At 42.0% G+C, this 14,703-nt stretch overlaps 1 protein-coding gene across 1 annotated transcript in view; it reads right to left on the reverse strand.

The window, feature by feature from the left end:
• T265_10799 (hypothetical protein) overlaps positions 1-14,703 on the reverse strand; it is a gene marked incomplete at both ends in the record, with an annotated part of 55,434 nt that overhangs the window by 11,690 nt on the left and 29,041 nt on the right. The window contains one exon of the mRNA XM_009177271.1: positions 13,188-13,273. Within this exon, the coding sequence (XP_009175535.1) occupies positions 13,188-13,273 (86 nt within the window). The remainder of the gene's footprint in view (positions 1-13,187; positions 13,274-14,703) is intronic.

Consider the following 14,703-nt stretch of genomic DNA (forward strand, 5'->3'; position numbering starts at 1 on the left):
GTGTATTGTTGGAGTGCTGATGGCACCATCACGTCGCATGTAATCGGATCAGATCACTTGAAAGGAAGGAAGGTGGATAAAAATACTAGTTACCGGTTGCTTTGTGTACCTCTTAGTCCTCGTTGTTCGGGGTTGGCCTTCAAATGCTAATTACGGAGAAAAACTGCGCAACGATGGAGCTTTGGCAAACTGATAAAATCAGATATTCTCTACAGGCTTTCTACAGTTTTTGAACGCATGGGATTTTTAACACCGGCCGAGTCATGATTTTATTGTTTAGAACATGAACTGAATAAAAGTGCAGTTGGTCTTTGGGGGCAGACTACCTTAGTGGTCTCTATAACAAAGTGGTGCTTCACGATTGCAATTAGGCTAAAAAGACCAACAGTAAATTATATCGGTGTCTTGTCCAAATCTTTCGAGCAAAATATGGAAGACAGTATCAAAAAATGTGACCAGCATACCAACAATTCTGAAGAGAAGCATAACGTAATGTGTACTTACTTAATTTTGTATTTGATTTGGTAGTTAAAAAAACTTCAATAGTGCACCGTAAAATAAACAGTTGTCAGTTTTTGAAAGACACCTCAACTAGCCGTAAAACGCATTCAAGATTGACAGGTGAGGAAGTTCACACGCCCGTAGTTTCCGTTGAAAGGCACATAGTGATTATCCTTGAAGCAAAGCGTTTGGGTTTAGGTAACTAACTAACTAACCGAACTGGCTGTTTACACGCAACGATAATTATCCACTAGCTGGTTTGTCCCCTAATTGAGTTTTTGGGACATACTCTGCTAATTCTCATATGGCAGCTTGAGGCCAGATATTACGTCCTGTTCTTTATGGCAGAAAGATGGTGGATTGTGAGTTGCAATTTTAGTCCAGATCAACAGACCCAACTGTGCAAAGTTACGGTGTGCTGAATTATTCTATTTTCAAGCATAACGTTAAGGAGTAACTGAGTGTTGAAAGCATTGTCTGCATTTTGCAGTCTTTGCAAACAATTGTCAAATGACTACATTTCTTGGAGAACCGCGAGCAGATAGATTAGCAAAATGAGCAAAAATCTTCCCCCGGCAGTCTAATGATAGATTTAAAATAAATCTTTGCCTGTTCTGCTAGAAAAATGTGCTTACACATCTGAATTTGAGTATATTTTATATAAACGCATCAAAACCGCCGGATCGCAAGAGTTATAACTATGCCATCCCAGGTAGGGGGAGCTGATACACTTTTTCATATGAAACCACTAGGCTGACAGCCATCGAGTCATTAAAAAATGTTTGTAATTGTTTCACTGGCATTGAGGTAGCGGATGCGGCGTCAAGTTAGCCGTGGGTTTCGTCACATGTCTGTGGGCATTACCAAAGGACAGAACTATTGCCCTTTTGGGCGACAGTACAGACGACGCATGCGAAATGAGCGAATGCACTTCGAACGAAGGCAGTTCGTCTGTTGGCTCACTTGGCGGGACACTGTGCAGCTGACTTCTTCGCAGTTCACGCATGGTCGGGAGACCTTCGCTCACGGTAGGCTGTTTTCCATAGAAGACCGAAAAGCGGACTAGTGCTTTCGATCCTGTCCCACGGTCTGACCCCTGTCGCTTTTGCCACCGTAGGTTCTAACTGTAGGATATTGGTCTCGCCTTTTAAGCTTGCAACACCGGTTTGATGAAACTAACTTGCATGGAGGACATTTGGGGTAAATGATATGCACTAGGCCGTAAACCTTTTGTTTACTACCAAGGGTCTCGTAACTGACGTAACCACCTGTAACTGAAGCAGAGGTACGTTTTGTGACCTGGAGTTACCTTGAATCGGACTAGATATAGAAAGTGCTTACAAATTCACTGCTCTACGGATATTTTAGAACTGACAGGAAAAATTGTAAAGACCTGATGGCAATGTTAATCGTACGGATTAGCAAAACGCGCTTAGATTGTGGTTAGGGTAGATTTCAGCTCACTAGATGCCACAGTGCCGAAAAGTTATGTTTCAGGTCAGTTAAATTTAGCAGTTCAGGATGTAATTTGGACAAAACATCTCAAACTGTGTCCAAGCACGGTAGTGGCTTGCTTCGGTTGGGCGTAATATGCAGGTCAGATGGAGTGATAAAACTTTTACCGAGGACATTGTCCTCATGGATGGAGCCGAAAAGTAGACGTTGATGATAAAGAGTTTGTCCTGGCAATTAATGAGTAGCGAACATCCGTGCACATTTTGCCAGACGAGTAAAGCTTTATTAGGTATTTCACACCTTGGTTAGCTCACTTAGATGTACCAAGTAGAAGAGGCGTCCCTCAAGCTAGTACTCACACCTAGTGACATTGCTAGGTTGATTTTAACTTGGCGATTAACACTGATGCGCATAAGATCGAAATTCTTCACGGTGAAAACGAAGAATAATCTGAACACTTTTGTCAGTAGTGTTGCATCCGATTTTAATCTAGAGACCATGAAGCACAGGAAGGATTGTTTCTTGAATCTGGAGAACCGCTTCCCTCATGTGATTGGGCCTTTGGGATCCAAAAGGTGAAAAGTGCAAGCTGAAGCCGTTTCATATTCCCTCGTTTAGAGTCAGTTAAAAACAGTGGAAATGATTTGGAATTACTCAGGTAGCTCACTCGACGATGGCAACCACAGATGGCTTGACTTTTCGGATCTGTAATTGTTAAACCATCCAGCATGGTTTGGAAGAATTTGAAATGGTGAGCCAAAAAATTGCTGCCTAGTGAATGCTTGCGTGGCATAAAATAGATAGGCGATCAACAACAAAGGGAGAAGCGGTCGATAACGAACCGGATAGTTACATGATTGGTTAGTTTGTCGCGCTGCATAAGTTAGCATGCGTGACTGAATGTATGTATGTGAGATCAAAAATTAGGCTGGTTATCATGACGGAACATCACACATAAGACTGCTCAAAACAGTTCGACACGACAGATTGTGTCTTGCTTAGTGCTCGCCAGTTTTGCACAGTCCCCAAGTATCTCTCAACCTTAAGTAATCAAAAGAACCACTTTCTCAACGACTCGAAGCTGAGTGAATGCAGGTCTGCTGAGGCCGAGTTGGGCCAAAAGAGTTGCAAACTGCTTAGCTTGGTATAGCCACATATGATCATGATGCAACATTGGACACGGGTTAGTAAAGCAATAAGTTGTGGAATGCCAAATAACGCTGGTCATCTGAAAATCAAATTTTATGTAAGAAAATGCGTTCGGAGGCACTTGATTCTGTCAGCCCGATGCATGCCTATTTATAACACGGAGACGATTGATTTTTATTAAACTCAGAAGAGTACAACAAGAAATCTGAGAATTCAAATAATGGATGACGAAAAGATCCTTCCTTGAGAAGCAGCATCATCTTCTTTGGATAATGAGCATGCCATGCAATATCCGACCTGTTCACTACCGTGAACCAGATGTCCATTACTCACAAACTCATTCAAGTTTCCTGCAGTTTTTTGGGAAACCATACTGGTTCTTTTGATATAAGAGACTCTTAGTCAACATCTCATCACCTGTTGCTTAAGTTTGGTGAGAACGATTTGAAAAGAAACGATTTAAGTTCACTAAGCAAGGAACAAATATCCCGTCTTTTTATTCAATAAGTAAATTTGTTTTAATACTGCACCCTCTTATAGAGATTTGCAGAACTCAACAGGGTGAACTAAATCATCCTTGTTATTCTTTGGCAACGCAGGAATAACTGAAAATGTTCAATGAAATTCGTTTATTGTCACTTCCTCACAGGTACACAAACTAGGACAAAGCTGCAGTACCAAGAACATTAACCTAGGCTCATAACTTTATTTTTTTCATTTTTCTGTGGAAGCCCGGTTTGATTCCGGATTCACCCTTTCTCAACAGTGCTCTTGAAATTGAACTGCTACAACATTCTTAAGTGTGACCACATGTCATAATATTCACCGTAAACAAGAAAAAACTGATCACTGCTGCCACCGATGGTCCCTTCCTTTTCTAAAAATTACGCGCCTTTTTAGATAGATGATGAAGGCTTTGCTATTTATTATTATTTATTGTGAAAGCCAGTATTACTTTAGTCTGCATTAAGTGACTACAAACTGAGAGGATTCAATCAGTTCAAATGTGTTTTGCCTGCTTGCTCAAACATGGTTTGCCGTGAATAATCTGAATCCGTTGCCCAGGGGGTCACTTGAGCGATTTTATCCAAGGAGGGGCAACAATGAGGTTCAGGTTGTTCGGTGGAAATCCATGCTACTTACATGACAAGATTTTTGTGGCTATCTAATCTTGGTTGTCATTTTATATCTAACTGTCGTATGTTAAATATCAGCGGGAGTATCACGAGAAATTTACTTGCGATGCCAAATGTCATTTTCACCAATGTTGACCAGTTCACTCGTTAGGGGCGTGGCACAGCATCTCAGAACCTGGAAAAGTATATGAATTCCGGCAGTCTCATTGCAGAAAAATACAACGGATCGTTCCGTCGTGATCTGGTCCGAATTCAACTCTCAAAGTTTCCTACCTGGATCGAGGAAATAATCTATCCGCTCAGTCGCACAGTTAAAGCGCTTATCTAGGAAATATTGCTCCCCGAGACACTAGTTTTTCGAGTATTTTAACCCATCATTCAGAATGAGGCAGAGAATTATGACTGCTGCAAGGAATCATTTAGGTTGGGATGCTTCACGAGCTGCAATGTGTGATATGCTTGGGTGAGCAGCGTTCTTTAGGAAGAAACAGGTATCAACGGGATTAAGAACCGGGAAACGTAACAATAGTAACATTCGAATTTGTAGAAATTCACCCATCTACGTGAGATTTGTGTACCCGAAAACCTATAGGACTTTTAACAGGTTGCAAACAAGCTGAAATGCGGTGGGTAATCTCGCTCCCTCTAAATGCAGAAAAGTGATCTAATATGACTACCAGTTTGACAATTTCTCAGCTTTTGAATTCGTGGTTAAAAATTAGCGATCTTGTGTGCTACTCTTTTTTGCAATCTTGGTGATTACACGGGTTTGGGACCAAAGATATATCTATGCTGATCTGCATCGTAAATATTGTTTCTAAATTTAAATTGACCTGCGAGTCCATTAGTTATCTACTTATGTGATAGATGCCGTATTTTCTGACGCAGAAATGTTTGTTTACTTGAATTCCAACCGAGTTTTTGACACTCATGTGTTCAAAATACAAAAAGCAAACTGTCAAAATTGTCCTTGAATGAGATTATGTTAAGCCGAACGACCTGTGGACGATGTGAGATAAACGGAGGTCATACACTATTAAGGGATGCGCAGAGTCAATGAATTGGCTTTTTGTTTGTTTAACTATTCAGGAAAACATTCCTTGCTTTTATTTCGACCACGTTGTTCTTATCGGGAGCGGGATGAGTGACCTCAATCACAGTCACAGAATGATTCAATTTTTAATCAGGATGGTGACAACAGCACAACAAGTGAAACGGAGTGACATTTTTGATGACGCACAGTAATTTCTCAGGATAAGGTTGGGAAGATAGTAAATAGACTGTGGAATAAAAGAGCCCGTGGACGATTTGTAAATGCATTAGAAGGTATCTTTTGATGACGCACAGTAATTTCTCAGGGTAAGGTTTGGGAAGCTAATAAATGGACTGTGGAATAAAAGAGCCCATGGACGATTTGTAAATGCATTAGAAGGTATCAGGCCCTCTGTGAACTTGTGGTTTTCGAAAATCGTCAAGTATACGCCTCGGTACACACACATTTCCTGAGAGTCTATATTTATCGTGCACTATGATGGTAAATATTTACCCACGCAGCAAAAATATACGACTCCTGTCTAAATAAGTAGGCCTTTATAAAAAAGCGGAGACGTAACTTTCAGCTCAAATAAAATGACCACAGATTCTGAAGGAGGGGGTGTTTCGACGAAAACTTCGTCCGCCAGCAGAATAAAGTACGGAGCAAAACCTGTTGGTCGCAAATAGGTTACCTGTTGATCTGTTTACTGAGTTGGGCAATCCGCTTGCAAATGTTCCACCAACAATCAAAATACATTAAGAGTGGTGTCTAAAAGTCTGAAAACCAAATACTCAAACCCGCGACTTGACCGGCGATCCGTATTGGCACAAAACTAACGGCCCTTCGACCAGGTGCCAGGCACACAAGTTCCCTCTTTACCTCAATATGAATTGAGCCTTTTCCTCCAATTCCGTAGAAACGAGAATGCCTAGTGCATTGCAAGACTATATAGTCTAGTAAGTACTTAAATATAACGTGAATTTCACTAGTTTCTGCTCATTGCAATATAAAAGTCCATGGGATCGTATGCCCGCGTCCCACTGAAACAAAGAAGGACTCTGCTGGAAGAAATCATGATACTCACAAAGGTTTCCGAATCAAACGTTTGTCGTGATAGCTTCAGGAAAAACTCAAAGTAACCAAGAACCGGAAAAAATTAATTTACAGAGAAAATCTACTTGGCTAGAAAAGAAAGAAAGAAAAGAAAGCGTTGGGATCTAGCACCCTTCCGGCGCCTAGCTGCCATTCCACCCGAATGAAGCACGAGGGCTGGGATACTGACTGGTTGCCCAAGCCTAGACAGGGGAAATCGAGTGGCGGAGGTCGGATTCGAACCACGGACGTTCCGGTCAGTAAACTCGCGCTCTAACCACTTGGGCCATCTCGCCCAATTTCGCTTGGTTAGAAGTTATAATCAACTGGGATAACGTATTTCCTTTGGTAAGCATTATAGCAACCGTGCTCCTTTCTCATGAACAGTACCTTATGGAACAAAATAAGTTATTTTCAGAAAGCCTTCCTCGACTTTTGCCCGGGCCAGCGGAGTTAATTAGCTATTACCTACAGCTGAAATTTGCAGCGGTGGAACTGGCAGGAGGCTGTACTAACCAAAGTGTTCACCTATGTTCTTACGAATCCCGACCTCAACTATGAATACACCGTCTTCAAATGTCTTTTCATTATTCACAAATCATGTGACCGGGACAAAGCACCGAGTTTGTTTTCGCAAGTCTTTGAAATTGCCGTGATATTAAAGAACAAGCGACATGGTGGACTGCGTACGATAATTTGAGGTGTGTTACGATCATCTTATTTCGTTCTTTGCTGCGCTTTGTTCCACTCGCTTAGCCGCCTTGAATTTTGAATACAGCGATCACGTACCATCAATGTATTCTTCTTATTTCAGCTTCTACGCGTCTATTTTTTGCCCCAGATACACTTGATTGTTTTTTCTTTAGCATCCGGTGTTATTTCGTCATTGTCACGATTTCCGTATCCAGTCATCCGTTTTGTTACACGTAACGAACGACGCAATACGTTTTATTTTGAAGTAGCTGCGTGCTGGGAATCACGCAAACATTATTGATCTGGTTGTTGAATTTAGTTTGCCACTGAAATAACGCTCCTCTTGTGGCTTTATCGCACATGTGACTTGGGTCATCAGAACATTCTTACTAGAACATGTGTTATGACTCCGGTTAACACAGTAGGTGTTGCAACCGCGTGAGAGAACATTCGTCGTGATCATTTGTCGTTTCCGAATTCATAGAAATAAAGACGAGCCAACAATGCTACCTACAAGTACGACTTTTGACTTCCACTAAATAGTAATACCAACAGATGCCTTGGGGTTTGCCGTGTAATGGAAAGTTTGCTTCACCTATCGGAAGCGGAGAGCGTCGAACATTGATCACAAATGCACCAACCTGTGAAAAACTATGGTAAGACCATACATTGAATAGCCACAGTCGACGCATTTTTACAACAAAAATAATTCAGTAACAGCGCTTTTGCAGAGATGTGGAGCGAAAACTAAATCACGCGGAAGAGTTCATTATATTCAGTCACGCCTGATGGAACAGATGGAGACAGAAGTGAAGTCTAGAATTTCAAAGGACCAAAATGTAGTGCATATGTCTGGAATGGTTGTTTGTATTGCTTAAAACTTAGTGGAATATTGTAAACCACTAGTCATGCTGTGCACATAGTTTCTGCGAACACTTATGAATAATCCGCGGTAGGTGTAGGCCTGAAATGTTCAGTGGGAGGCTTTTTCAAAGCCTAAAATTGCACTAAATCTGCCCTAAACTACACGAAAATTTTTTGCATCGGAGCGTGCTGGTATAATGAAAGTCAGTCGCTTTGTTTGCAGCTCCCGTGTTTCCAGCATACTGCGAAGTTTTTGATATCCAGACGCCTGTGTATCAGGTTCTGTTTGGACGGTTGAGATTGTATTTCTTACGAAATCTACTCTGTCACCTGGAGTGAAGCAATGGAGAGCTGTTCACGACGGGTTTTTATTCTTTGTCAGGTCTAGTGTTACTTCAGTAGTGAGAGCAACCATGAGTACAAATCAGGTGCCTAGCTTACATCCGCTGAACCGACACTTAATCGATTTGCCATAACGCAATGTTCCCTTCACATGCCAATACACAATGAACCGGTTAATTCAACCCTGAAAAGTGGTGGTCGTAATAAAAAGGAGAGAGAGAGTTTGGAATCTCCCACCCTCAGTAAGTTTCATAAACGCTTACAGACGATATATACTAGTATGCAGAAACTGTCCTGTCCATTTTTAGTGTCTTTATTATACCGGTTGAATGTCTCGTTCTTGGATGTCCAGTGGATATGGATCAGACTATCACACTGACAATTTTCGTATCCGTGGATTTGGAATCAATAGGTGACAAAACTCACAATATGAAAATTTGAGTATTACGAACTTTAGGGTCATATTTGGTAGGTGTTTTGCGAATTCTTTTAGAGTATCCGACAGTGATGCACTGACCGTCTGTTTGCAATGATCACTTTCATGAATACAGGTTTGAACCATGCGTGAAAATGGACGACGTGGACGAACATTCTGAATTGAATCTGACAAAAAGCACACAGATTACATTACTTGAGATAGAGTGTGCGAAAACAAATCCGGCCGAATGGTGATCCGGTTGGAATCTCACAATGATAAATTTAGATAAACTGGCTCCTTGAGCTATGCCAGGAGGGCTGAAGGGGGGCAACCAAACAAAATCAGGAAGCTCCGTGCCACAATTACTGGCCACATGAGATGTTTTGAGGGTACAGTTGTACTGCCGTACTGCCATCTGCCGCAGGAGTGTGAAGACGGCGATATGGCCCTATCCTGATGAAAAATTGACTAGAAAAGTTTCACCGTAAAACCACTCCGGTTGCCTGTCAAGCGGGTTACTGTCACTGTCGGGGCATTCCACACTACGGTGGATACACTTTAATTTTAAGAACTTAATGGTGCTTAAAAATACCTGCTAAACACAGTTGCAACAGAGGTCTGAGAATAATGCCCTATTTCCTATGTCTCACAATTAAGGGGTTCCAATTAGTTTCGGAGAAAAGTTGTCTCAAGAAAACCCTAATCCTGGTCGGGTTGTAAAGTTGGAGACCATGGGCAGGACTCCGAAACAAACCTTAGTCGTTTCTTCATGCATTGTGTTCCACACTTTTGAGTGAGAGACTCAAACACTTCCCTTTGTTTGTTCTGAGCAACTGAAAAGTAACATCTACACATACTGTAGGTGTCTGACTCTTAATTCGTCAATTTGGACACACTGCTAACGGCTTCTATGCAATCCCACCTGTTCGCAGTCCTGTTAAATCAGTGACAACTGGCTTTCCACGGAGAGAAAAGTAACCAAGATATGCACTACTAATGCTAAGGCACCCGTTCAGGGTAACAACGTCTAATGCCTGTACTTTATCGGATATTTCAACACATCAGTATTGTTCACATCAGTTTCTCTTTATAAGCATGCTGTGTCCCTAAAATTGGCATGCAACCCATATCACTGTACCACATTTGACCACGGTCCAGTGCAACTCACTCTACTTACAGTTTACTCCTCAAAATTCAGGTGGTCCAGTAGCGGCGCCCCATGATCTCTGATGTGGATATTTCATTAAATAAAAAACTTAAGACGCTCTGTTTGACTGGTTCCCTGTGCACAATGGACAAAGGAAGTCAGACTGACTGGGTCTGCAGAAATCCACAATCCAAAGCCGAAATCTGTGGGTCTCGACAAACTGCAGCAGCTACACTCTCGGATGACCAAGTGCACGGATATCATGAGGCTAGCTGGCCATTTGAACATTCAGTACGGAGGAATCGACAAGCATAAGGGCTATTTCAGTGGAAGATCTTGCGTACATGCCCTTGGCTACTGGGGTATGTAGTGCCCACAATGTTCCGTCCTCAAAATATTCTATCAGTATTGGCCTTCCAGGCAACCCAAAAACGCGAAAAAATGGCCAAAAAAATAAAGACTGGTACAGAATCCGATAAGCTATGAATTCAGTTTTTCGCTAGGTGCGTCCAAAATCGAGGCCATAGCCCAATCAAGGTTGAATTTCATTGCTACACTCAGAGAATGCGTCCCACCATAATGGCTACGCGCTTCAGGTAGACTACTTTTGGGACGACAGTTAACCTGCTGTCCCCATACCGGGACAAATGGTGGCCAACGTACGCCAAGGAAATGTTCGTGGTGATTGGAGGTAGTCGCATTTTTTCCTCGCTTATCCACAATATCCGTTCGAGGCAGTCACCAGTCGGAGACGTCGTTGCAGGGAAGGACAGCTCACAAGTCCATTCCAAGTCCAACCGTCTCTTTCTGTGGTCGGAGCCGTTCGACGAATGACTAAGTCAGCCTGAGCTGCCCAGCGTGACAAACAACCTACCACTAACTCAACCCTGAGAAGTTCACTGTTCGATTTCAACAAAAGGTGGGGTCAGAAAAGAAATCTAACATTTGATCAAACATAGTGACCGGTCGCTCCAGCTCGCGTCATAACTGAATTATTTAGCACAGCTGCATTTTACAGCAAACGCTCGAACATATCCACACACACTGAAGACCACTACGGGGTTCACACTTGCCTAATGAGCCAGAAAAATAGTGAAATCATTTGCGAGATGTCAAGAAATTTCCAGAAGTCCTATGAATAGTTCTGTATTCTTGCATCTAAAGATATAGTTCAACTCAGTTAATCTCACTTTACTTTAGCGGTGTCACCCTTTCACTGTTGTAGCGGCCATTTGACTTCTCAAACCATTATGCCCAAACACTCGTTGATGCGTGAAAACCAAAGGGGAAATTCTTGTGAGTCTATTACCAAAGGCTTGTTTTGGTCTCTGTCAGAATAGGCCCTTCTGGGATTGACCCGAAGTTAGCCTTCTGAGGAAGGCACAGTCTACAACATGGCGGTAAATCCAGTGTTGCTAATGGTCGTTATGTCTAGTCGCAGTGTGTTGAAGACAAGAGATTGCTTGTATTTCCCAACAATCGTCTTTAAAACATGACATATATAACTAGGACATCGAATGAACAAGAATAAAGTGCGATAAAGTTTTTTGGAAGCACACCAGCCTCTGTCCTTTTGGTGAATTGATTTGGCTGCACCAAATATGCCTGCTCGGCCGTGTGCCCTGTATGCTGGTTGAGGGATTGCCTCGCCGCTCTCTGTTTGTTGAATCAGGTTCCTTCCGGAAGGTATCAAAAAGAGAGCAATACACAACTAGTGGATGGAGCAAGAAACACCTGACAAAAGTTCTTGTTCGCACTGATGCATTTCATCTGCAATGGTGAGGTATCAGAGATTCCACTGCATCAATGGCGGTGCCATGGTGCGTATTCATTCGTTTGTTCTTGGTCAACAGCTCACCGCTTCTTTTTTTCTGCCATTTGTTTTTCCGTACGCAGTCTTTATCATTAGCTGGCATATCTTTGGATACCCGAATCATTCTAAATATTTACTTATTTCATGATTAACACACCTAAGTGAACTGAACCTTTAATGGCGCGTAACATAGCTGGTTGGCGACATTGGGATCTGGTCCAAAGCAGAACAAACATTGTCTGCCAAACGTCCTCACTTTATCTCCGGTAGAACTGTACGTCACCAGGGAAACTGTTATGTAGGTAAGACAGGTCGTGTGTTCTTTCAGTTATAACTTTCTGTGTTAGGCTGCTAGACAGTAAACGTACTAATGTGTGTGCTCATGTCCACTCTCCGCATCACTTGTTCATCGAAACACGACGCACATGTTGGCCAACATTAATCACGTGGTGAAAGAAACTCACGCTGGTCAATGGGGGCAATGATCCTGGAGTAGGCTACCGTCTTACTTAATTCAGAGCAGTTACCTAGGTACTGTTTCGAAAAAAACCGTTCCTCAAGAGGTAGCTAAAACCGTTGATTACTGTGGATATAACATTGAGAAATAATGATGGAGGCACGTTTAGTTACGGCTCACTTGGAGCACGAGGCAAATGGATTCATACTGCAGACGTGGACTAGTTGAAACCTATTGAAAATGACAGATAACACTGCTTATGAGTAGTGACGGAAATAAAATACTTGTTTACGCAGTTACAGCATTTTTTAGCCAACATAAAATTGCTCGAATTAGTGAATATTAATGCAAATACTTAGTCGTAGGGGTCGTAGAAGTCTGACGGATGTGCCACAGTATTCCTACAAACGCATGCTGAAAGCACCCGGATTATCACATTTGATCATGCAACGGTGTTAATGCGTGACGCGCCAGACATCGTTTATTGTAGCTGTTCTGACTCTTTTCACGGAATCTCCTGGCTAGACATTACTACAAAAGTTTGTAACAATCAACCCTGAACAATTTCGTCTATGAAGTTATGAAAACCTATGCAATTTCTGCATGCGCTTGTACGATTCGGCTACACGTTTGCTTCACTTGTCAGATACCCATTCCGACTGGCCATGTACGTACGCTGCTGATAGGCGGAGATCGAGTTTAGTGATTCCCCTATCTGCCGTAAAATAACAAGTACAACCAATGCATCACAGAAAGAGCTACTATGTACATGCACTATTGTTCGCGGTGAGTGCAATGTGCACTCACATCGCCGTCATTCGAGCGACCGGCCCGCACTTGTAAGCACTTAAGTTATACGGTAAAATTTAGAAGAACTGTATCAAATGTAGCGAAGGCTTCAGTATAGAAGAATGTTGTCAAGTGCTAAAGCTGACTGTATATGTTATAACAATAAAGCAACACACTTTCACTACACCGAAGTTTCAGACATGCCAAAAAGAAATCAACGCGGTTCCTACTCACAAAAGATTGATTAATTACTTTGGGTATGCTTTGGGTATGGAAATGCACAACCCAAACTCACTTCACCCAATAGCTCGACAAGTTGCTTCAACGCTTGATTGATGTCATCGTTCACAATGACCGCGTCAAATTGTCCGTCCGAGATACCTGTACACAAACACAGGAAGCACGTACCTTTTTTCAGAGGAAAAATAAATTTGCTGATTCCGGTTACATAGGGGAGTGGAGTTTCGTAAGTCAGACAAATAATCAAGAAATCCAGTGCTGATGATCACTTTTTTAAAACAAGAATGACAAGTCAAAGACAGATTAATTATCTATAACTCAGTAGTCAGCACGGGTAATACTGAATTCCATTAATATACAATGGATACAAGGCCTTCGGCCAAGGTCGAGTTTTCACTCAAGTTAGCGATTCAATAAAACACAGCTTCACTTCTAAATACCGTGATATTGCCACAGAACTATCGTGCTTGACTTGAATTACTGTACACCGCTGCGGTGCACGGATAACTTCACTGCACTTGGCATAGCTGATAGGGATTAGGGGTGGTCCATGTGATGGATGTACCGTAAGAATTTATGCAATGGAGTTCTGAGAATCGCAATGTGTATTTAGTCTTATTGGAAAGCTGGTGGGCCCCTTAACACGCTTCCATTTTTTTAAGTTGCCCAATACATGCCGTTCAACACTTTTTTGCGGTGGTTATTTGTAACTCACTGAGAGGAATTTCATTTTTATCCACAATACTTTCTTAGTATGCAAGGTGCAAATGACAGTGAATGACCACAATATTCATGCATTCTTAAGTGAGACTTGGCAATGTTTGGAGCCACCGGTCCCGTTAGACCAAGGCTGTGGAAGTTGGCATTTTTAGCATGATGTACCCTTTCCACGTAGTACTGCATTATGTTTAACTACAACTTAGACAGGGAGCTAACCTTGGTAGTGTTTTCAAGCAGTAATGAAATACATTTCCAGCTAATGGTGACCCCTATTTTAACGCCGAACACCAGTCAGTTGAATGTTTCATAGAGTCAACCTCTATTTCTAGCAAACCAGAAAACTAAGGACAGCGGTATTATGCGCGATATTTTATTTTAAATGGACGAATTTTGTGGGCACTGTGAGCAGGGAAGCATAAATAACTTCAGAAGTGTTGCTAAATCCATTCGTTTACAACTTAATTTAATTTTAACGGGAGACTTGGCTGAATCCTGCCTGAATCACTCGTTGAAACTATTCGTCAAGTGGATGTGCTGGAGAAAAGCAGCTTGCTGGTTCAACTGGCATAGTATTCGAAATGCGTCCGTTAATCTCCCTAAGGGAACATACTACTAGTTAGATTGCTGAAAAATCCTCGGCAGCCAAGGACAGGTTTAACCTGCATTTGGGCAACCTCATATACCACTGCCGAAACCTGTACCAAGTTTTCTAGGATTTTCAGCATACCTATGAGTAGTGACTTGTTTTAGCTTGTTGTTTTGCCGGTCTAAAAATATCCATTTTATTGTCACCTGTCATCGTTGGTAAGTCAGACGAAAAGGCACTTATATCGCTCAGCAATTACACTACT

This window comes from Opisthorchis viverrini, assembly GCF_000715545.1.
Source record: "Opisthorchis viverrini unplaced genomic scaffold opera_v5_408, whole genome shotgun sequence".
Classification (NCBI taxonomy): domain Eukaryota; kingdom Metazoa; phylum Platyhelminthes; class Trematoda; order Opisthorchiida; family Opisthorchiidae; genus Opisthorchis; species Opisthorchis viverrini.